General features: G+C 43.7%; 1 protein-coding gene across 2 annotated transcripts in view; it reads right to left on the reverse strand.

Annotated features, from left to right (window-relative positions):
- Nucleotides 1–22,830, reverse strand: part of AK5 (adenylate kinase 5) — a 258,098-nt gene that overhangs the window by 11,346 nt on the left and 223,922 nt on the right. For both annotated transcript variants that reach the window (XM_065910763.1, XM_065910756.1), the window contains exons 11-13: nucleotides 22,532–22,695; nucleotides 19,591–19,707; nucleotides 7,902–8,093 (exon numbers count right to left, since the gene is read on the reverse strand). In XM_065910763.1, coding sequence (XP_065766835.1) covers nucleotides 7,902–8,093; nucleotides 19,591–19,707; nucleotides 22,532–22,695 — 473 coding nt within the window. The remainder of the gene's footprint in view (nucleotides 1–7,901; nucleotides 8,094–19,590; nucleotides 19,708–22,531; nucleotides 22,696–22,830) is intronic.

Consider the following 22,830-nt stretch of genomic DNA (forward strand, 5'->3'; position numbering starts at 1 on the left):
ACAGCTAAGGCAAAAATACAAAAAAACACACATGAGAATTAAAATCAATGTTGGTAGCTGGAAAGTAGGAACAATGGAGTAGAAAATTGAGTTGGGTAACGTGGAAGACAACTTTGGGATTTTTCCTAGAAAGTAGACAGAAAAAATTTGAAAATAATGGAGTGGCTTATAGAGAGAAAACTGAGCTGTCTAGTCCAGAAGTCACAGTTGCTGCTGAGCCCTTGCAACGTGGCGACCGCAAATGAGCTGTGCTGTGAGTGTGAAGTGCACACTAGATTTCACAGGCCTGATAAAATGTGTCACTTGTTTCCTCTTCCTCTTTGAATTATGGCTACTAGAAAATTTAAAATTACACATGTGGCTCATTAAATTTCTATCGGATGGCACCGGGGTAGAAGGAAGAGATCTGTGTGTACTTGAGAAAAACAAGAAACAGTGGTACATAAAACATGCTTATAGAAAATGTTCTTGAGTTAAAACAAAATTATCGTGCCATTGAGGATCAGTGAAAATCAGACCTATATCTGGACATAAATTTTGAATTATGTGGAAAGACAGTAAAACATTTCTTTAAAGATACAAGTTGAAAAAAGTTTACTTCCAAATTTGTTTTGGCCTTTTCTCCATAACACTAAATGGTTGAAAACAATGGTGCAATGTTGACTTTTGATAGAGAAATATTATGACGTAAATTTTAGATCTAGTGAAATGGTATTTGATGTATAAAACCACCATAACGACACTCCCAGACAGTCATAGAGAGATTGAACTAAAACTTAGTTCAAATTATGTTAGCCAATTGAGAGAATAATTAAAACGAAGGATTCAGGTACAGAGAATTCAAAGTATACAAGTAATTTGGGGTTTTCCTTGCCTTGTGTTAGACTCCAGTCTTAAGAATTCAGTTGATTTAGGGCTATCAAATGGATTGTTACAGCCAAGGGATAAAATTTGAACCAGCGCTGCCTTCTGCTTCCACTCCTTTCATGGAAGTTCCAGCAATGACATTTCTCATTCTTTATCCCTCAGTTCACAGGAAGTCTCCTGCCAGGTTGGATGACTACCCGGAACAATAAATGCATACAGCTATATTTCAGGACTTACTAAAAATGGCTAAACTATTTATGAAGTTGGGACATTTCAGCAGAAGAGCTGCAGAGTGAATAACTTATTTTCTCTTTTATAAATGCCGAGTTGCCAAGGAAGTGGATTTTCTGCATCTGTTAAGTGCCTGTTTAATGAGTCACTGGCTTCTCTTTTTATTTTCTAAATTGATTAAGACTAATAAATAACCCAGGAACAGATATCATCTATTGTCAGGACTGCTTCCTCTGGGCTGGGGGATGTTCCTGAGCTTATGATCCCAGGAGCAAAAAGCATATTAAAAGTGAAGAAACACGAATGTAAGAAAATATATCAAAATGTTTTATTTGTTTATCAATGTTTTATCTTTGGGTGGAAGAATTCTGGGTAATTTTTATCTTTATACTCTTAAATTTTCTAGTTTCTTTTTTTTAAAAGCAGCTATATCCTTAGCAAAAGGAGAGGTTTTAAATATCAATTTATACACTTCTGTACATGCCACTTGAGGAAGCTATTTCTGGAATTCCTCCCAGTTTACAAGATCTTTTCTTCTGGGAATTTCTTGTTCCCCACCCAATTTTCAGGGACAAGTCCCAGGCAATCGGGTAACCGTAGTTTTATTAGTCTGATCTTAATTCAAGTGCTCTCTCCTTAGAGACTTCTCACCCGTAACAACCCACTCTGTTTTGTTTTTTCACAGAGCTAATCCTATCAGCAATTATTTTCTTGTCTACTGCTCTTTTTTAAACAGTGAGGGATTTTTAGTGCTGTGTCTCCAGTACCAAGAATCTGACATGAAGTGTGCACTGAATAAACAGCCACAGAACAGATGAAAAAGCCCCACGTGACCCCACCTGCCCGGCCACAGCTGGTAGGGCCAGGGGCCAGAGAAAGCAAGGCCAGTCAGAATATTTCTTTCAGGAATTTGGACCTGTTGTGGGACAATGAACATGGAAGCTGTATGTTTGCCATATTTTAGCTTCTGGACCAGAGAAAGAGAAAAATCAGGATGCGAGAGAGAAGAAGGGGGAGACAGGTGTGAGGAGCAGAAGGGAGCCTGGTCCCACGGCTTCCTGGACCTGTTTCAGCCTTGGTTCGCATCACTTACAAGTAAGCTCCATGTTTCAGGTTAGGCCAGCTGTTATCTACAATCTCACAAATATACCTGGGGTCAGCATCATGCTTTAAAAATTCATAGCAAAAAGATATGAAAGAAACAATCAGGAATGTTCGCCTCTGAGTTATGGGACTACCTACCTTTTTGTATTTTCTAAAACATACTTTTCTAAGAAAAGTATGCATGACTAGAAATATATATATATATATATATATATATATTTTTTTTTTTTCCCCCCTGAGAAGCATAGAGTGACAGACCTAGGGTATTCCAGCAGAACCCATTTTGTCCATTCATTCTATTTTCCTGAAAGGTTTAGCAGTGAAATGACTCACCAGGTTCCCAAAGGGCATACACACCTCAGTGACTCTGGCTTTCTTACACTCAAACCAGTATTTGTCTCCACCAGGGAGCCTCTGGACAGTTCTATGTCATTCACTTTAAAATGCTATGTGCATGCTAAGTCACTTCAGTTGTGTCCGACTATTTGTGGCCCCATGGACTGTAGCCCACCGGGCTCCTCTGTCCGTGAGATTCTCCAGGCAAGAATACTGGAGTGGGCTGCCAATTCCTTCTCCAGGATATCTTCCCGACTCAGGGATCGAACTTCAGTCTCTTATGTCTCCTGCACTGGCATCAGATTCTTTACCACTACTGTCACCCAAGAAGCCCATCAAAATGATGAATTTCAATTACGTTTTCAATTATAAATTCTCTCACTCAAGGTGAAAAAAGCTTTCTCGTAATTACGGGTCAACTCTAGGGAGTTGGGTGAGACTACCTGTACTGCTGTGTTGATAAAGTTTTTTTTTAAAGATTTTTTGATGTGGACCATTTTTAAAGTCTTTATTGAATTTATCACAATGTTGCTTCTGTTTTATGTTTTGGGTTTTCGGCTTCGAGCCACGTGGGATCTTAGTTTCCCAACCAGGGATTGAACCTGCACCCCCTACATAGGCTGATGGATTCTTCTTCTTCTTCTTTTTTTTAATTTAATCCTTTTTCATCTTTTTGTTTATCTATTTATTTTTGGCTGTGCTGGGTCTTCGTTGCTGCGCAGGCTTTTTTCTAGTTGTGGTGAGTGGGGGCTACTTTGGTTGTGATGCTTGGGCTTTTTCATTGTGATGGCTTCTCTTGCTGGGGAGCATGGGCTTGAGGGCTCTTCACCTTCCGTACCTGCGGCTCCTGGCTTCTAGGATGCAGGCTGAAGAGTTGTGGTGCACGGGCTTAGTTGCTTGCTCCATGGCATGTGGGATCTTCCCGGATCCCTCGAACCTGCGTCTCCTGCATCGGCAGGCGGATTCTTTATCACTGAGTCACCAGCGAAGCTCTGCAAGCAGATTCTTAACCACCGGACTGCCAGGAAAGTCCCTGATAAAATTTCCAAGGCAATGTCCAGAATGGATAGGAAAGAAGAACCACAACTGCCTAATGATGTCTGCTTTGAGTGCAAGGAGGAAGGGAGTGACATGGACAAAAGTTCTAACTCTTTCTTAGATGCAGCAGAAAGCTGACTTTATTAGAGGGGAAAACGGAAGGTCAGAGGATCCATTTGGGTCACATATGCTTCCACTCCTCGGTTTATGTTACAAGAAGTTCTAACTTTTACATCATTATATCATGATGGTATAACAAAGAATAAGGCAGTGGCTCTATAAACTTAGCTTTTTTTTTTAACTTTTGTTTGAAATTCCATTGCACTTTTCCAGATAGTTGGTGGCAAAAAGGACTGTCATTAGGCAGTGGGCTTTCCTGATGGCTCAGGAGGTAAAGAACCCCCTGCAATGCAGGAGACACAGGAATCTGGCTTGGATCCCTAAGTCAGAAAATCCCCTGGAGTGGGAAATGGCAACCCGCTCCTGTATTCTTGCCTGAAAAATCCCACGGACAGAACCTGGCAGGCTACAGAGTTGGACATGGCCAAGCACACACACATCATCATCATCAGGCAGTAAAGGTGTCAGGGGCTGGATGGAGGGTAAGCATAAGTGGGCAACACAGGTCAGAGGGAAGTGTTTTTGGAGGGTGGTCTTTTTCTGGGCTGGAGTGTTCCTGTGGCTCTAATTCCTAAAGAAATCTCACTGAGCTACTGAATGGTCTCACTTGTATCTCGAAGTTCATTCACCACCCCCATGTAGTTTAAGAAAACTCCTTACATGATCCAGGAGCCCACCTGAAGGTTAGCAGTCCTGCCTTGGACTCAGTTACCATTGAGACAGGGAGGGGGTACTAAGATTCCAAACAGCATCACAGAAACAAGATGCAGGCTATCACTTGAGATCAGGAGCTGATCAAACTGGTGCTTGGAGACCAGGCAAGTGCCCAGACGGCCAGAAAACACAAAGAGCCAAAGGCTTTCACCTTCTCCAGTACAGACCAAGCCAGCAGACTCCCCCACTTCTCCAATCCCCGCCTGTGGCCTAAGCTGCTGGCAAGCCCCACGGGGCACCTACAAACCAGTCTCCCCTCCCTGGGTCCCTGGGCTGGCACGAGGCCACCCTGTGCTGACTCTGCTCCAGGTCGGGGAGGAAGCCTGTTCATCTTGGCAGCTACATGGGCAGGGGCAGGGACAAAGCGACTTCCTCCAAGAGGCCCCCCTGGGAGTCCTGAGGGCTGGAGCCCACACTGCTCTGGACTCAGAACTTGGAGTGGTTTTAAATATTTGCCAATGGTTCATACATGTTACCTCACCACGGACCCAGCTGCCAGCATCTCCACAAGGTGGGGGAAGATGAAGAGTTGAGCCACATGCTACAGGAAGCTCCCTTCCCCACTAACTTAGCTGTTTCTAAGGAGGATCCCAGAGATCAGTCATATTGGAGAACTCGGTTAGCCCTGTGTGTGAGCATGTAGAACTTAGGCTAGAAAGATACAGGAGAGAGATAAAAGGGCTTTCCTGACTCTGAAAGTGGCTAAAGTCTTAACTTGGGATTTTCTCACTTCTGTAAATCTTGAAAGAGGAAGAAACCCTTTTCTCTTTGGATAATTTCCATCTGTGTTCCAAGTGGCATGAGGGTGGAAATCATGAGCCCTGGAAAGACCTTTGTCATCCGAATTATTAAGATCCTGCCTTTTTATGACATACTTTTTGTTTGCTTATTTAAAGATCTAGGTCTTTGTTTTATGTGGCAACCAAGGCTACATGAGGGGCTTTCCTGATAGCTGTTGTTATAGAACCCGCTTGCAAGGCAGAAGACCCCAGTTCGATTCTTGGGTTGGGAAGATCCCCTGGAGAAGGGATAGGCTACCCACTCCAGTATTCTTGGGCTTCCTTTGTGGCTCAGCTGGTAAAGAATCCACCTGCAATGTGGGAGACCTGGTTTTGATCCCTGGATTGGAAAGATCCCCTGGAGAAGGGAAAGGTTAGCCACTCCAGTATTCTGGCCTGGAGAACTGCATGGACTGTATAGTCCATGGGGTCACAAAGAGTCGGACATGACTGAGTGACTTTCACTTTCAAGGCTACATGAAGCACAGCAAATAGGATTCATCTTGTACATCAAGTCCTAGTAACTGGAAGGAGCTGCCTATTGTGCTGTGCTAACATCCCAAGGCCAAGTAGAGGTCCTCAGGAAAAAGCAATGATGGCTTAGCAGTGGCTGCTGTGGGTGAAGAAGGTGGGGGTGATGGCTCTCAGGTCACATACGTGATACCTCTGAGTTAAGTCATGGGACACCTCTCAGATACTAAACAGGGTTAAGTTCTTAAGGGTCTGGAAAATGGACAATTAACTGGCTCAGAAGGAAAGATTTCATTATCAATGGTTTTTCCCAAGGAATCAATCACGTAGCTGCCTCCAAGACACATTATTGATTGAAGATGTCACCTTTTAACTTTCTAGAAAAAGCAAATAGTAGCTGTCTACTCTCTCTCCTCTGTGTTGGGTTCTGAGGGTTTGGTTCCTGGATCCATCCCACTTCCTGGTGGTCTCCTGGCCTAATCTTCTTGGGATTCATTCCCCAATAGGCTGATAGAGTGAGCTTTCCAAGTGGAAACCCTGACTATGTCTGTTCCCTTCAGTAGCTCCCATCATTCTCAGGACAATTATTTGCTCCTATGATGGGCTCACCTTGATCTGGTCCCTGCTTGCCTCTCCACATCCACGGCTCCCTCTTTTTCTTGGCACTTTATGTCACAGCCAAGCTCCTTCGGTGTGAAGTGCTCTGCTCCCCTCACAGCACCCCTACCTTGGGCTCAGCTTAGTTCTTCTCTGGTGACCTTCCTTCTGTCTCCTTTTAGATCAGGTTAAAGGGCCCTTAGAACTTACTCTCTGCTCGTTTTCACTCCATATTGTGATTACTGATTTGTCTGTCTCCCCTATTAAACCCTGGATTCCCGGGTGGCTCAGTGGTAAAGAATCTGCCTGCAAGGCAGCAGGAGCCACACACAGGAGACATAGATTTGATCTCTGGGTCAGGAAGATCCTCTGGAGGAGGGCATGGCAACCCACTCTAGTATTCTTGCCTGGAGAATCCCAGGGACAGAGGAACCTCTTGGGCTACAGTCCATGGTATTGCAGAGTCGGACATGACTGAAATGACTTAGCATGCACGCACACCTACTAAACCCTAGGTTCTAGCAGGCAAGCTCTAGCAGGCATCCAAACCATCAGGGCAATGGATGGCCCATAGGAAGTGCTTGGTACATATATATTAAATGAGTGAATGAATGGAGATTGGGTAGTTTTCCCAAATTCATGAACTTAACAGTGACTCAGCATGGATTATAGCTCATGATCATTGAACTGACCACCCATTTCCTCACTGTTTCACTTCATCTGCTCTTCTGGCCCCATATGCTGCTTCTCCTAGTAACACTACTTATTGTGAGAAATTGAGTCAGCGAAGTGCCAGTGAGAAACTATGCCAAAATTTAGATATTTGAAGTTGTTGAATTTTAGATCTAGATGAGACCTTTCAGGTTCTCCTGTGTAGCTGAGGTCTGGAAGTTAGAACTAATGCCTCCTCCCTCCTCCCACCCTCCCTCCCTCCTTCTTGGAAAATGGAGCAATTGTATTGGCTTCTGTAAACATTGTATGACCAGTTTTTCATGGTCCATGTGATGAGTGATACAAAAAGTGAAGAGCATAAGGGACCCACATTCTGGCCGCAATTGTGCAGCTGTATGCTGTTCATGGATGTGAGAGCTGGACAATAAAAAAGGCTGAATGCTAAAAAAAGAAAAAAAAAAAGGCTGAATGCTGAAGAGTTCATGCCTTCAAATTGTGGTGCTGCAGAAGATTCTTGAGAGTCCCTTGGAAGGCAAGGAAATCAAACCAGTAAATCCTAAAGGAACTCAGTCCTGAATATTCATCGGAAGGACTGATGTTGAAGCTGAAATTCCAATACTTTGGCGTTGGCCACCTGATGCGAAGAGCTGATTCATTCAGGAAAAGACCCTGATGCTGGGAAAGATTGAAGGCAGGAAGAGAAGTGGATGACAGAAGATGAGATGGTTAGATGGCATCTTTGACTCAAAGGACATGAGTTTGAGCAAACTCCGGGAGATGGTGTAGGACAGGGAGGCCTGGCGTGCTGCAGTCCATGGGGTTGCAAAGAGTCAGACACGACTGAATGACTGAAAAACAACAATGCAGTTCTAATTCCAAAAACCCTAAACCTGAAATTTCCTATTTTTATTCCTCTGTCTTTGAAAAAAAGTGGGTAGTTGGCTCATTCTGGGGGGCTGTGAGCTGACTCACCTTGTGCAGCTGTGTTTTCGTCTCATAGTAGGCGACCACAGGGATGGAGGCCCGGTAGAAGGTCTCAAGGCGCTTGGCGATGGTGGTGCTGTTGTCATCTGCCTGTGGGCTGCTCCGGCTCCTCTGGAGAAGGCGGTTGGTCATGGTGTCTGCTGAGCAGTCCATACAGATCACCAGGTGTGGGTCTCCAATCTGGGGATGGGAGAGGGGGGTACAACATGGTCAGAAATTCTACCCTGCAAGATTCTGGAAAGGCCTGGGCAGGCTAGTTCTTTCCTTTCTTGACCTTCTGCTTCCTCTTGAGGTTCCAGGCCTACAATGTGATAGAGTTGGGACAGGGTATCACAGCTCCTCATTTCCAGGTCAGCGACTCTTCAGAGAACCACCCTCAGCTTTTAGGTCACCTCATGCAATGGAGGGACTGTGTAGAATGCTGCCCACTGCCGTCATAATCAGTCCTCCACAGTAGGGGGAGGGCTGTGTGTGTGTGATACTTCCTGCTGTCAGCCTGTCCTGATTTATGGAGGCAAGTTAATTACCTCTTCCTTTGTCCACCGTTATATCTTATACCAGCCACCAAGAGCACAGTGTGGCTGTGTCTTGTCCTATGTGGAGGTCAGTAGAGCACAATGGTTGAGCATGCAAAGGTTGGAGTCAGGCTGCTTAGGGTCAAATCCTGGTGTAGCGACTTGTCTCTGAGATGGTCTTCATTGGTTCCTTGCCTCAATTTACTTTAAGCTCTTCCTACATTGAGACATGGTGACTGTTTTTCTACCTACTTGCATCTGAGCTGAACTGTATCTATTTTGACAGACAGACTACAGTGAAAATGATGTCACCTAATTTTGGAAGCAAGATCATAAGAAATTTTCTGTTCCTGCCTGATCAACCACCATCGAAGATGTCCAATGACTCTCACTGATAAGCTGGGAGGAAGCACAAGCTAGCCTCTTCGAGAGACCATTTGGACAGAGATGCCTGACCAGCCCTTGGCTGATGCAGACATCCCGGCCCCTGCTCCAGACCTGTCTCTTAGTCTTACCCACCATTTGACTACAACAGAATAATGGAGCCCATCAACCCCCAGAAACCTATTAGAGAAAATAACAAATTAAGTTACTGTGTCTCTCAACTTCTCTGCACCCCAACTTTCTCATTTGTACGATGAGGATGATCACAGAACTGCTGTAAGAATGAGATGGCTCACTGGTAAAGCACTGCCTGTCGAGCAGGAGATGCAGCTTTGATTCCTGGGTCAGGAAGATCCCCTGTAGAAGGAAATGGCAACCCACTCCAGTATTCCTGCCAGGAGAATTCCATGGACAGAGGAGCCTGGCAGGTTACAGTCCATGGGGTCTCAAAGAGTTTGACGTGACTCAGTGACTAAATGGCCGCAGCAATGTAAGCAGATTGCTTAAGATAGAGCAAACCGTAAGCATCAGCTACTATGCTTATTGGAGTCCCGGGTGGTTCAGTGGTCAAGAATCTGCCTGCTAGTGTAGGAGACACAGGAGAAGTGGATTTGATTCCTCAGTTGGGAAGACTCCCTGGCAGAGGAAATAGCTACCCACTTCAGTATTCTTGTGGAGAAAATCCCATGAACAGAGGAGCCTGGCAGGCTACAGTCCATGGGGCTGCAAAAGAGTCAGACACAACTGAGCGACTTAGCATGCATTATGCTTATTTCCCATAAGAGCTACAATCTCTGTGTTCAGGGGTTAGGAATGCTCAGCTCCTGGCCCCAAGGCCAAGGAAGAAATGGATAGACAGGAAAGTGAAGTGCTGAGCTCTACCATGATTCTAAAAGGTTGACTGCACAAGGACAGTAGCTGGAAGCAGCCCACAGGGACAAGGGGTAGGGCCTGGAGGCGGGGCGGGGAGGGGTGCAGAGGGGGTGTGCAGAATGACTGAGGCATGGGTATATCCAGCCTTATCCAGTAGGTAATAAATAAATTTGTTCCTGAATGAATGATAGTGATATGATGATATGATCAATAGCATGACTCGCCCCATCTCCTCATCCTTCCCTTAAAGTCTTCTTTTGCTTCTGATGCCTCTGGAAGACACCAACCTTGTCTCCACTACCAGTCCCAACTCTGGATCAAAAGAAACTGTTGCTCCCTTCTGATCTTGCAGTGTAAATGAAGTCTTACCGCTCCACCATGGAAAGCCTGGGAGGGATGGGAACAAAGTCAGGGTAGGGGAGTACTTTAGGACAACACACAGTCATAAGTCTTCTGTGTTGTTCCATGATTTATCTACCCACTCTGAAGGAAGTACTTTAAGGAACAAAGTAGAAAAGTTCTCCAAAATCTAAAAGGGTGAAATAAACCTCAGGAACACGTCATCTAATTTTTCTGACTTTATTAATTGGAAGAAAAATATAGAGCATTTGAGCAGTATGAAAGCTGGGTGAAAGTTTAGAAGACAATGACCTGTGTCCACCAGCAGAGGGCAAGCTTGAGAGGCAGGCTAGCATTTAGCTACAGAGTTTGGCTTCTGGAGACTAGGCTATTTTTCTTATTGTGGGGGTTTTCGGGCCACTGGTGGGGACACGAAAGACAATTCTGGGACTCATTTAGGTACAAACAGAGATTATGTGTGTCTGAGCAGGATCTGACCATAAATAAGTGCAGGACAGAGAGGTTGATTCCACCCAGAAAGTTTGGGTCGTGGACAAGCAGCTCAGGCTTCATCTGGGAGCTTGTTAGAAATGCAGAGGCTCAGGCACCACTCCCGACATGCTGAGTCTGCATTTTAAGAAGATTCCCCAGGTGATTCTTCACAAAATAAGGCCTTGAGAAGCTGCTCCACCAAGCCCTTTCCTCCTGCCAAGTCTGGGGTTAGACCTGATCTGTCTCTTCTGGAGTCAGCACTCCCTTCTTACATAAAAAGCTATCAAGCAATTCTATTTGAAAATGGCCTGTATAGATTTTAAGTTTTAGAAGTTTTAAGTGAAGTGAAAGTCGCTCAGTTGTGTCCGACTTTTTGCGACCCCATGAAATATACAGTCCATGGAATTCTCCACGCCAGGATACTGGAGTGGGTAGCCTTTCCCTTCTCCTGGGGATCTTCCTGACCCAGGAATTGAACTGGGGTCTCCTGCATTGCAGGCATATTCTTTACCAACTGAGCTATCAGGGAAACCCTAGAAGTTTTAGGTTTACGTGAAAATTGAGCAGATAATACAGAGAGTTACCATATATCTCTCATCATCCCTGGTTTCCCTATTATGTCTTGAAGTTCAGTTCAGTTCAGTTCAGCCGCTCAGTCATGTCTGACTCTTTGCGACCCCATGGACTGCAGCATGCCAGGCTTTCCTGTCCTTCAACAACTCCCAGAGCCTACTCAAACTCCTCCAGGGGATCTTTTGGACGCAGGGATTGAACCTGTGTCTTCTACATTTCCTGCAATGGCAGGAGGGACGTCCCAATGAAACAATATTGAAATGTTAACTAAAGTCCATGGTTGACACTAAGGTTCATTCTCTGTGTTGTGTATTCTATGGGTTTTGACAACTGAATAATGTCATGATTCATCATTATAGTAATGATATGTAATAGTTCCACCCTTCTAAAAATCTTCTGGGCTCTTTCTATTTAATTCTTCCCTCTCTCTCCTCCCTAACCCTGCAACTACTGATGATTTTACTGTTCTATAGAATTGCCTTTCCCAGAATATCACATTGTCGAACTCATAGAGTGTACAGCCTTTTCAGGCTGGCTTCTTTCATTTAGCAATGTGCATTTAAGTTTCCTCAATGTCCTTTCATGGTTTCAGAGCTCATTTCTTCCACCGATGCTTTTAATGCCTGAAAGTTTTTGAAAGAATTGAATGAAACACCACTTAATTATTTTTCAAAATGCTTTGGTATATTCCTTTAGAAAGTTCCTTGGAGTAGCTCTGCCTCTTTTTCTCTGGACCATGGTTAGCCTCTAACGTCCCATGGGGGGGAGGGCAGAGAACTCAGTCCTTGCCTGGATGAACCATAGAGACTTATGGATAACTCCATGTCCCTAGTGCCCACTCCCCTGCTGGCTCCCTGGAATTCTGCCCCAGCAGCATGGCATTCTTCGTGGTCTTTGGGTATTCAGGAGACACTTATTAGAGCACACATGACCTTGAAAAGGCATTGAGTGTGTAAGAACATTTCAGGAGCTGACATATTGTGCCATCCCGCTAACAGGGGAGGAAATGGAGGCCCACGTAGGTCAACTTGCCCAAGATCACTGAGGACTAGTTAGTGACAGTTTTGAGTCTGCTATGCGTAACTCCAAAGCTTGGTGACTTCACCCTAGTGGAGGGTGCCAGAGACTTCAGAATGGGACTCAAGCCAGATGCCTGGTGGGCTGAATGGAGCTGGGAGAGGAGGTGGGCCGGGAAAAGAAGTGCACAGTGTCAGAGGCCATTTCGTTTTATTTTGCAAACTTGCTCGTGCTGTCTCTGGGGCTCTAATGGGGATCAGCACTCACCCTGACTGAGAGCAGCCCACCAGGATGAGGATGTCAGCTGACTTGTGATGATAATTTCAGCAGGTGGAGCAGGAAGAGGCATTTACCCTCCCTTCTCTGACAGGGAATAGCAACCTACTCCAGTATTCCTTCCTGGAGAGTCCCTTGGACAGAGGGACCTGACGAGCTATAGTCCACGGGGTTGCAAAGAGTTGGACATGACTGAGCGACTAACGAGTTCACTTTCAGGGCTTCCCTGGTGACTCAGATGGTAAAGAATCCACCTGCAATGAGAGAGACCTGGGGTTTGCTCTCTGGGTCAGGAAGATCCGCTGGAGTAGGAAATGGCAACTCACTCCTGTTTTCTTGCCTGGGAAATCCCATGGACAGAGGAGCCTGGCGGGCTACAGTCCATGGGGTCTCTAAGAGTTGGACACAACTAAGCGAGTAAGCACACATAAACAGAATCATTGACTCTGTAGATGAAAAGTGTTACTAGACAGTTAAGAGCAGTGAGGCAGAGGGATATACTATCATCATCCGCACTTCCAGGAAACTCATCTTTATAGTCAGGCTAAGTGCAGAATTTTAGCTAAGAACCTCCTGGGAGGGAAAGGAAAGAGCTAACCCGTGCATTTTACTTCTGTTAATATGTGTTTAGTTTGGCTGCTGTAGAGTAAATGTTGAGTTAACAGGAAAGCGTTTCGTTTTCCCTATAGGGAGTCAGGCTGAGTGCACATTCTCCTTGAGATGATAATAATCTATAAAGTGGGGATAATAATATCTCTTGAACATACTTGTAAAGATTAATATAATGATATAGGCAAAGCATATAGTTCAGTTCCTGGCACATTTTAAGTGCTCAAAAAATAACAGTTATTATTCAGATAGCTACATATTCTGTATGACTTTAACTGCATGAAAATAGGTAGAACCAAGACAGGAAGAAAGACAACAGGTTATTTCTGGGTGGTTAGTTAGTCTTTGTTTTACATTTTCCTGTATTGTCTTATATCTATATAGTTTCTATTTCTATAGTCAGAAAAAATACATATAATTTTGGAAAGAAATGGTAACAATTTATTGAACACCATATGCAGACATATACATATGTAAGGCATATTTCAAGGATTTCATCCAATCTTCCCAGCAAGCACTGAAGCTATTTTCCCATTTTTAATTAAACTATAGCTGACATACAATATTATGTTAAGTTTCAGGTGTACTGCATGGTGATTTAATGTTCATATACATTATGAAGTGATCACCACAATGGTTACCATATGTCCTCACATGCAGTTATTACAATATTACTGACCATATTCTCTATGCTGAATATTACATTCATGCGACTTACTTATTATATAGGTGGAGGTTTATATAATCTTCACCCATTGCTTATTTTGCCCATTCCCCCCCTCCTTACCTTCTGGAAACCTCCCATTGGTTCTCTGTATCTATGAGTTTATTTTTGTTTCATTTTTTTTTCACACATAAGTAATATCATACAGTATTTGTCTTTCTCTGTCTGACTTATTTAGCATGATAATCCTCTAGATGTATATATGTTGTTGCAAATGGCAAGATTTCGTTTTTTTTTTTTTTTTGTAATGGTTGGAGGTATTTATTTTCTTAAAAAAAAATACTTTTATTTATTTATTTTTGACTGATCCGGGTTTTTATGGTTGCGCAGGCTTTTCTCTAGTTGTGGTGAGTGGAGGCTCCTCTCTAGCTTGGGTGCACGGGCTTCTCACTGCAGGGCTTTCTCTTGTTTCTGAGTGCGAGCTCTAGAGCTCATGGGCGTCAGTAGTTGCAGCTCTGGGCTCTAGAGCACAGGTTCGATAGCCAGGGTGCAGGGGCTTCATTGCTTCACGGCAGTGGATCTCCCCAGACCGCAGATCAAACCTGCGTCTCCTGCATTGGCAGGCAGATTCTTTACTACTGAGCCAGCAGGGAAGCCCAGCTATTTTCAATCTATATTCTATAGAGGAGGAAATTGAACCATGTATAGTTAAATGACTTGTCATGGACATATGAAGCCAGGCTCTGAATACAGGTCTGTGAACATGTAGTCACTATAACCAGGAGTTCACAAATGTGAGAGATGGGGATGGTGGTTAGGAACCCCAACTCCTCCTTTATGTTACCTCTCTTTCTCTTTCACACACATGCATGCACACACACACACACACACACACACACACACACAGACAACCTTCCCTTATGCTTTGTTGGATACTAAAGGCACAGACATTTAACTCAGTGGGGGTAAAACCAGGCTTGGGAACAGAAGATAGGGTGGTAAAAGAGGAATCACATACAGACCTAGCCCTAAGATACGGACATGAGTTAGCATTTGGCCTTTAGTGGTGTTGTGTAGGTCAGCCAAGCAGATCCTCAAAGGACCTGCCTCTCAGAGCAATAAGCTACAGGAATCCAAAGCATCAGGCTGACTAACTAAACTGGATTTTTTTCAGCAACAGATGGTCCCAAGCATCGGGCACATCAGTCTCTGGGATATAGAGGGGCTGCTGAGATGTTTGTGAGTTGGGAAACCATCCACAGGCCTGAAAGGGCTTCAAACAGAGTCGCAGGCCTGACAGGTACACAAGGAACACGCACTGTGCTCCCAACCAGGCTGATTACTCTGGATCTCTGGGGTCAAATTGTACATCTGTATTTGTCTTTGCCAAATTTCAAATGAGTTGCTTGCTAGTAATTTGGAGGGTGCTGTACAAATGATGGGGTCCCTTCAGGGCATAAGTGAATCAACAGCGGCTCGTTCTGTGTTCGTAGCATCTGCATCTTTGTTTGTCTGGTCAGGTTTAAAGCAGGTGTTTGTTTTGGAGGGCTGCATGTGTCCTCTTCACATGAGCTGAATTGATATTAGAATCGTCTAAATTGCGGTACCCAGGGACAAATCAAGATCATGCTTGATCTTGGTGAATTCGTGCCGGCAGAATGTGAGGGACTGTCTTCATAGACATCTCACTTGAAGGTTGTCGGCCAGGGCACTTGTATATTTTAGCAATGACTACATGAATTTTAGCATTGATTGAAACTACCCACTTATCACATTGGTGACTCTTTCTCACTCCTAAGTTCTAGTTAGGAGTGTCAGTGTCTCTTCTCTGACACTTTATAAAACCTGTCTGAAGGGGGCCCACAGTGGGGAAGGAAGTTTTGCTTTATATCAGGAAGACTGTATGGATGATTTGAGTTCTTACTTACCAGTTAGAAAAGTTAGGAGGATAAAGTAAGTAAAGAAGGGAGAATAAAGAACATAATTTTGTTGTTTGCACACAGTAGTTGACAAAAAAGATGCTTATTTTTACTCTATATTTTATTTATTACACTTGGCCATTTGGAGGTTTCAGAAGAAAATTCTACTACCACTGAGAGCTATTAAAAAGAAGATATTGAAAAGGATATTTTCCCCAGCACTTCCAAGCAAGTTCATGACCTGTCCTGACCCTCCTAAAGGCCCTGCTAGGGCTTTTGGACCTTAAGTTCACAGGCAAGGTCAGGTGTGAAATATCCTGGTGGGGTGCAGCCACCTTGAAGCCTGAACCTCAATCAACATTGCCGATGGGTGGCCTTTAGCACTCATCTCCTCCTCCCCCCTTTTAAGGCTTTGCTCCCCTGTGTTTTAATGTTTAGAGAACGGCCAATCCCCACTCAGCAGGGAGCCCCTCATAGGCCCAGTCACACCTTTCTCTTTTCCGGATTTCTCCTCACCCCTTGGATTTACACAGGCCCTAATTCTGAAGTGGTGCAGGAAAGATGCCTTTATTCCTCAGTTATTCAGAGAGTATTCCCAGGAGACTTGCTCACAGCCTAGATGCTGGCTAGATCAGAACAAACAAAAATTAAGACAGTCCACAGAAGACTTAATATTGTTAAGATGTCAATACTGCCAAAGTGATCTACAGGTTTAACACAATCTCTATCAAAGTTCCAAAGTCTCGTTTTTTGTTGTTGTTGTTGTTTTACAGAAATAGAGATAATTTTGCCCTAAAATTCTTGTGGAATCTCAAGGGACCCTAAATAGCCAAAGCAATCTTGAAAAAGAACAAAGTTGGAGGGCTCACACTTCTTGATTTAAAACCTTATTATGAAGCCACAGTAATCAAAATAGTGTGGTACTGGCATAAAGTCAGTATTTAGATTAATGGAACATAATAGAGAGCTCAGAAATAAACTCTCTTGTAAATGGTCAAATGATTTTCGACAAGGGTACCAAGACCATTCACTGGTGAAAAACGTCTTTTCAAACAATGGTGTTGGGACAATTGTTTATCTACATTCAAAGAATGGAGTTGGAGCCTTATGTTATACCATATACCAAAATTAGGTCAAAATGGATTAAAGTGTTAAATGTAAGAGTGACAACTACAAAATTCTTAGAAGAAAACATGGGGGAAAATCTTCACGATACTGGATTTGGCAAGAATTTCTTGGACATGGCACCAAAAGCACAGGAGACAAAAGCAAAAATAGATAAACTGGCTTATATAAAAATTATAAACTTCTGTGCATTAAAGGACACAATCAACAGAGTGAAAAGGCAACCATCAACTCAACAACAAAACCCAAACAACCCAGTTAAAAAATAGGAAAAAGACTTAAATAGACATTCTTCAAAGAAGACATATTAATATAAATGGCCAATGAGCACATGAAAAGAGGCTCAACTTCATTAATCATTAGGAAAATGTAAACCAAAATTACAATGACACCCATGAGGATGGTATCTGTGAAAAAAACAGACAATATGTGCTGGTGAGGATGTGGAGAAACTGAAACTCTTGTGCACTGTTCGTGGGAATGCAAAATGGTGCAGCCACTATGGCTGACAGTATGTATGTGTACGTATTGATTCCTCAAAAAATTAAAAATAGAATTAGCATATGATCCAGCAATTTCACTTCTGTGTATATACCCCAAAGAGCTGAAAGCAGAGTCTTGAAGAGCTATTTGTATACCCATGTTCATAGCAGCATTAATTACAACAGCCCCAAAGTGGAAGTAACCCAAGTAGCCATCAAGGAATGAATGGATAAACAAAATATTGTTCATCCTTAACAGGGAAGGAAATTTTAACATATGCTACCACAGGAATGAAACTTGAGGACATTATGCTAAGTGAAAAATAAGCCAGTGACAGAAGGACAAATGTGTCAGATTCCACGCATGTGAGGTACATACAGTAGTAGTATTTTCATAAAGACAGAGAGTGAACAGTGGCTTCCAGGGCCTGAGAGGACAGGGAGGTGGGGAGTTGTTATTCAAAGAGTGTAGAGCTTCAGTTTTACAAGATGGTAAAAGTTCTAGAGATTGGTTGCACAACAGTACAAATACACTTCACACGTCTGAACTAGACACTTAACATTCGTTAAGATGGTAAATTTGATGTTCTATAAATATACAGAACATGGTAAAATATTATTGTGATTAAAAAAAAACTAGAAGAATCCTCCCAATTCCATTTTGTAAAAAAAATAAAAATAAAGTTAGTCACTCAGCTGTGTCCAACTCTTTGCAACCCCATGAACTGTAGCCCACCAGGCTCCTCTGTCCATGGAATTCTCCAGGCAAGAATACTGGAGTGGGTTGCCATGACCTTCTCCAGGGGATCTTCCTGACACAGGGATTAAATCTGGGTTTCCTGCATTGCAGGCAGATTCTTTACCATCTGAGCTACCAAAAAAACCTAAAACGATTCTCTTAACATCATTTTGTAAAAAAGTGGTTAATTACATCAAAGTCTGAGCTCTTAAAGTAGTTTGATTGGTGGGAAAAAGCTCATTAGAATTCTGGTGTGTGAATTCTAATGAACTACCTGAAGCTGCCACAGTCCCAGGCTTTGCACACAAATCCATTTCTCCCTGCTCACTCCTACCTTGATAAAGGCTCCTGAGCTGAGAGGAAGAAAGCCAGCCCTGGGGGTTAGGGCCACACTTGCCAACTAGGACAGGAAAGTTTTTCTCTAATTCTCTTTGCAAGTAGGAAATGCAAGGGAGGGTTAGCAATTGTCCTTTAAGTATTTAGATGCCATCTAAGGAAATTAAATCAGAGGCTCAAAAGGAGGTTACAGTAACCCCCAGGAGACACAAAGGTACAATTCCTCTCAATCAACACTGCAGTTAGAGATAAATGGAGATGGGCCCCCCAAATCTTAGTCTTACCAGTAGTTGTTACTTACCAGTGAGTGGACGCTTACTAGCTGTGTGACTGTGGGCAAGTCACTTAACCTCTCTGGGCTTAATTCATCACCTTTACCATGAAGAAATACCCCCTTTATCTAAAAGGTTATTAAAAATGTATCAAATGAAAGTATATAATAAGATATTTTAAAACTAGTCTAAAGAGATCTCTATATAAATATTAATTCTTGTAGGTTCTGGAGTCTTTGTTTAATAAACAGGGACAGTTGTTTCCCTCTTGTTTCCACAAGAGGGACAAATTAGAGATAATGTATGTAAAGCATGTAGCACAGGACTCGGCCCAGAGTGGATTTTATAAATGATAGGAGCAATATTTTTTTACTTACTGCTATTCTCCTGTGAGTGGCCTCCCAGTGAAGGGGGTGGGCCTTGGGCATATATCTGATTTTGCCTGTCCAGCATCTGTTCTCCCTGCCTTCTTCTAAGAGCATCCTATTTGTCCAGGAAATTCCCTTCCCTTTCTCAGTCTGTGTGGTTCAGGTGTGGTACCCATTTTCCCTCCTTGTCTCCCATCTTTGCCCTGGTCCTCCAGGATGAACCAGGATATCCCTGGATAATCCACAGTGATTAGTTCAGTGATGGGCCCAGGACCTGATAATCCAGGATAATGAAACAAAACCCTGGGTTCTTTTTTTTTTTGCTGGACCCACTGGAGAAGAGAAACACTTTTTTGTGAAGTCACTTGGATGATAGAATATGTCTCTAACAGGAAGAAAATGAGGCCAATGTAAAGAAAGAAAATCCAAGAAATGGACAAAGTCAGATGACTGACGAACAAATTTGAATACATGAATCCATTAAAGTGTGAACTACCCTTGGAGGTTTTAGTTACTTGAACAATAAATCCACCACAGCGTTCCCACCCTCCACACCCAACTTTTTTTTGCTGAATTTCTGCCATTTGTAATAGAAAGTTTTATTGAATAGAATTGACAGACTTTGAATTTATTCCCTCAGCTTCCACGATATCCCCTATTTGTCTTCTGGGATGATCCCCATAGCAACACTCACCCTACGTCCAAACTCTTCTCCTTGCTTCACTTCCCGAGGATAGCCGTCAATCAGGAAGCCCTTGGTGTTGCTGAGGCTGGCCACCATGGCCTCCTTCAGGAGCTCCAAAATGATGCCCTGGAGCAGAGGGAGAGCAGTCAGGACCCAGACTCTTCCACAGAGCAGCGCTCTGGAGTTACCAAAGGTCTCCCAGCCATCCCATCATGGCAAGGGGGAGAAACGTACTAGTTAAATTAACAGTGGATGGTAATATCCTGTATTTCATCAACTATAAACCTCAGTCTCCCACCACCCAATTTTAATGTCTATGGAACTAGTAGGTATTTTACAATCAGTACTGGGTCAAAGTCTGTTGACGGTTTTTCTTACTGGTAAATTTTAATGGTTAAAATTTTGGGGGGTTGCCTAAAAATAATGGTATCTTAAATTAGGTGAAATATGGTACTGTATTTCAAGCAGTAGCACTCCTTGAATTAGGCCCAATGGCAGTTTAAAACTAGACAAAACATGGTATAAAATGTACTTCAGTGTTGATTTTTTTCTCAGTAAATATTTTGTAAAATTTGACATGACATGCATTGACTTGAGTAGACTTTCAGTAGACATGAAGTATCATTTTCTAGCAATATCACTTTGTTAAAAATTTTGATTAACTTGTGCTTATAGAAAACAAGGAAGCTACCAGCTGCCCAAATGGGGGGAATTCCTTGTGCTCTCTGGGTCCTTGGCTACCTCTGACTTTCAGCAGGGGCTGGGAAATACAACTATCACAAAGTGCACTCAGAATCTATCCCTAGATAATAATGAATTAAACCCTCATGAAGTTTATATTTTAGTGAAAAATAGATACTAGATGAACAAGTAAATATATAAAAATAATCAGAGGGAACTACTAGGAACAAAATTAAAGCAGATCAGAAGAAGCAGATTGTTAGAGGTGCTAATTTTAGATGGGGTATGCAGGCCTCTTTGATAGACTGATATTTAAAGAGAGATCTGGATGAAGTAAGGGAGCAAGCTATATGCATATGTGAAAGAAGGGCACTCAGGCTGAAGAAACAGACAATGTAAGGGCCCAGAGGCAGGAGAAGCCTGGCCTGTGAGAGGAAGAATGGGGGTGGGGGGTGCGGGTGGGTGAGAGGAAATGTGAGAGTCTTGGAAAAGAGCATTGGAGAGCAAGCTGGAGTCCAGAGCCATGGGGAAGTCTCTGGGTTTCCTTCAAAATGTGGGGAGGAGCTGTTGGAAGGTTCTGGGAAGGGGGATAAATGTTTCTAAGAAGTCACTCTGGCTGCTGTGAAAAGAGTAAACTGTAGGAGAAAAAGAGTGGGCAGAAGGAGGCCTGTTAAGAGGCAACTACAGGACCTCCTTGGTGGTAGAGCGGGTAGGAATCTGCCGGCCAATGCAGGGGACAGAGGTTCGGTCCCTGGTCCAGGAAGATTCCACTTGCCTTGGAGCAACTAAGCCTGTGCGCCACAACTGTTGAAGCCCGTGTGCTCTAGGGCCTTTGAGCCACCACTACTGAGGCCACAGGTGGCAACTACTGAAGCTCGCGTGCCTAGAGGCTGTGCTCCACAACAAGAGAAGCCACCGCGATGAGAAACCCAAGCACTGCAACTAAGAGTAGCCCCTACTTGCTGAAAGTCCTCAAAAAGCAATGAAGACCCAGTGTAGCCAATATCAATAAATAAACAGATTAATATATAAATCTCCAAAACTTTAAAAAGAAAAGAAAAGAGACAACAGCAGTGGTCTGTTTCCTTTATGAGGACCATTCTGGCTTCCAGGTGGGAAACAGACTGTAGCTGGTTAAAGAGGAAGCGAGCAGCTCTCTTAGCTGATAGGGGCTGCACTGTCCATGCCCTGACTACAGAGCCTAGTGTGGGAGTTAGTCTGGAAGGGATGGATGTTTTATGATACCTGTGGCATCCAGCCTCTCAGATATGGATAGTGACTTGAAAACAAACAAACAAAAAAAGATAAATAAAAGGGATATTTGGCTACCCAAGGAAGATAACAAATTTCATGTTAATGCCATTATACCTCTCAGAATGAGACCAAGACATTATTTTCTGTTTTTCAGAGGGTTCTAAGAGTCCTTTGGACCACAAACAGATCAAATCAGTCAATCCTAAAGGAAATCAATCCTGAATACTCACTGCAAGAACTGATGCTGAAGCTGAAGCTCCAATACTTTGGCCACCTTATTGGAAGAGCCATCTCATTGGAAAAGACCTTGATGCTGGGAAAGATTGAGGGCAGGAGGAGAAGGGGGCAACAGAGGATGAGATGGTTGGATGGCATCATCAACTCAATGGACATGAGTTTGAGCAAGCTCCAGGAGATGGTGAAGGACAGGGAAGCCTGGCATGCTGCAGTCCGTGGGGTCGAAAAGAGTTGGACACGGCCTAGCAACTAAAGAACAACAACTGATTCTAGGTTCTGCTGCACCAAGATCATTTCTGCTTTGAAGCTTTTAACTCTAAAGTGAAGTCGCTCAGTCATGTCCGACTCTTTGTGACCCCATGGACTGTAGCCTACCAGGCTCTTCCATCCATGGAATCTTCCAGGCAAGAGTACTGGAGTGGGTTGCCATAGCCTTCTCCAGGGGATCTTCCTGACACAGGGATCGAACCTGGGTCTCCCACATTGCAGGCAGACGCTTTATCATCTGAGCCACCAGGGAAGCAGGGACCAATTTTAGGAAAAAGTGTGAAATAGGTTAAATTCAAGGAACTGGCAGAGCAACAAGACAGAAGGAACCAGGGCCTGGGCAACTTGGTCTGGCAGATGAGCCTCTGCTGCGGACCTCCTGCCTGCCTCTGGACTGTTAAAAGAAACAAAATACAGCATTGTCCTTTTTGAGTTTCTTTGTTTCTGAAGCTTAGATTAATGGCAACACTTCCAGATCTCTCCCCGGCCAGAGAAGGCAGCTGTTGCTTACTGAGGGCACCAGCTCTCCACGTTCCATGACGCCTCTGATCAACTTGCTTCTTTCAGATTCTGATGACAGCTCATTCCGCAGGAGCTCGCCAGTCGAGAGATGTGTAAATCCATATTTTTCCACCAGCTTTCCACACTGTGTGCCTTTGCCAGAGCCTGGGCCACCTAGAAAAGAAGTCATGGGTCAGACATCCATCCCGAATCTGGTGCCCTGTTCGGGGTTGTGGTCACACAGTGAGCAGGCTTCCGTGCCTGATCCACCAGCGTGGACTGAGTCCTGCTGATCTACTGGGGGCGCCT

The sequence above is a fragment of the Muntiacus reevesi genome, chromosome 1, assembly GCF_963930625.1.
Source record: "Muntiacus reevesi chromosome 1, mMunRee1.1, whole genome shotgun sequence".
NCBI lineage: Eukaryota > Metazoa > Chordata > Mammalia > Artiodactyla > Cervidae > Muntiacus > Muntiacus reevesi.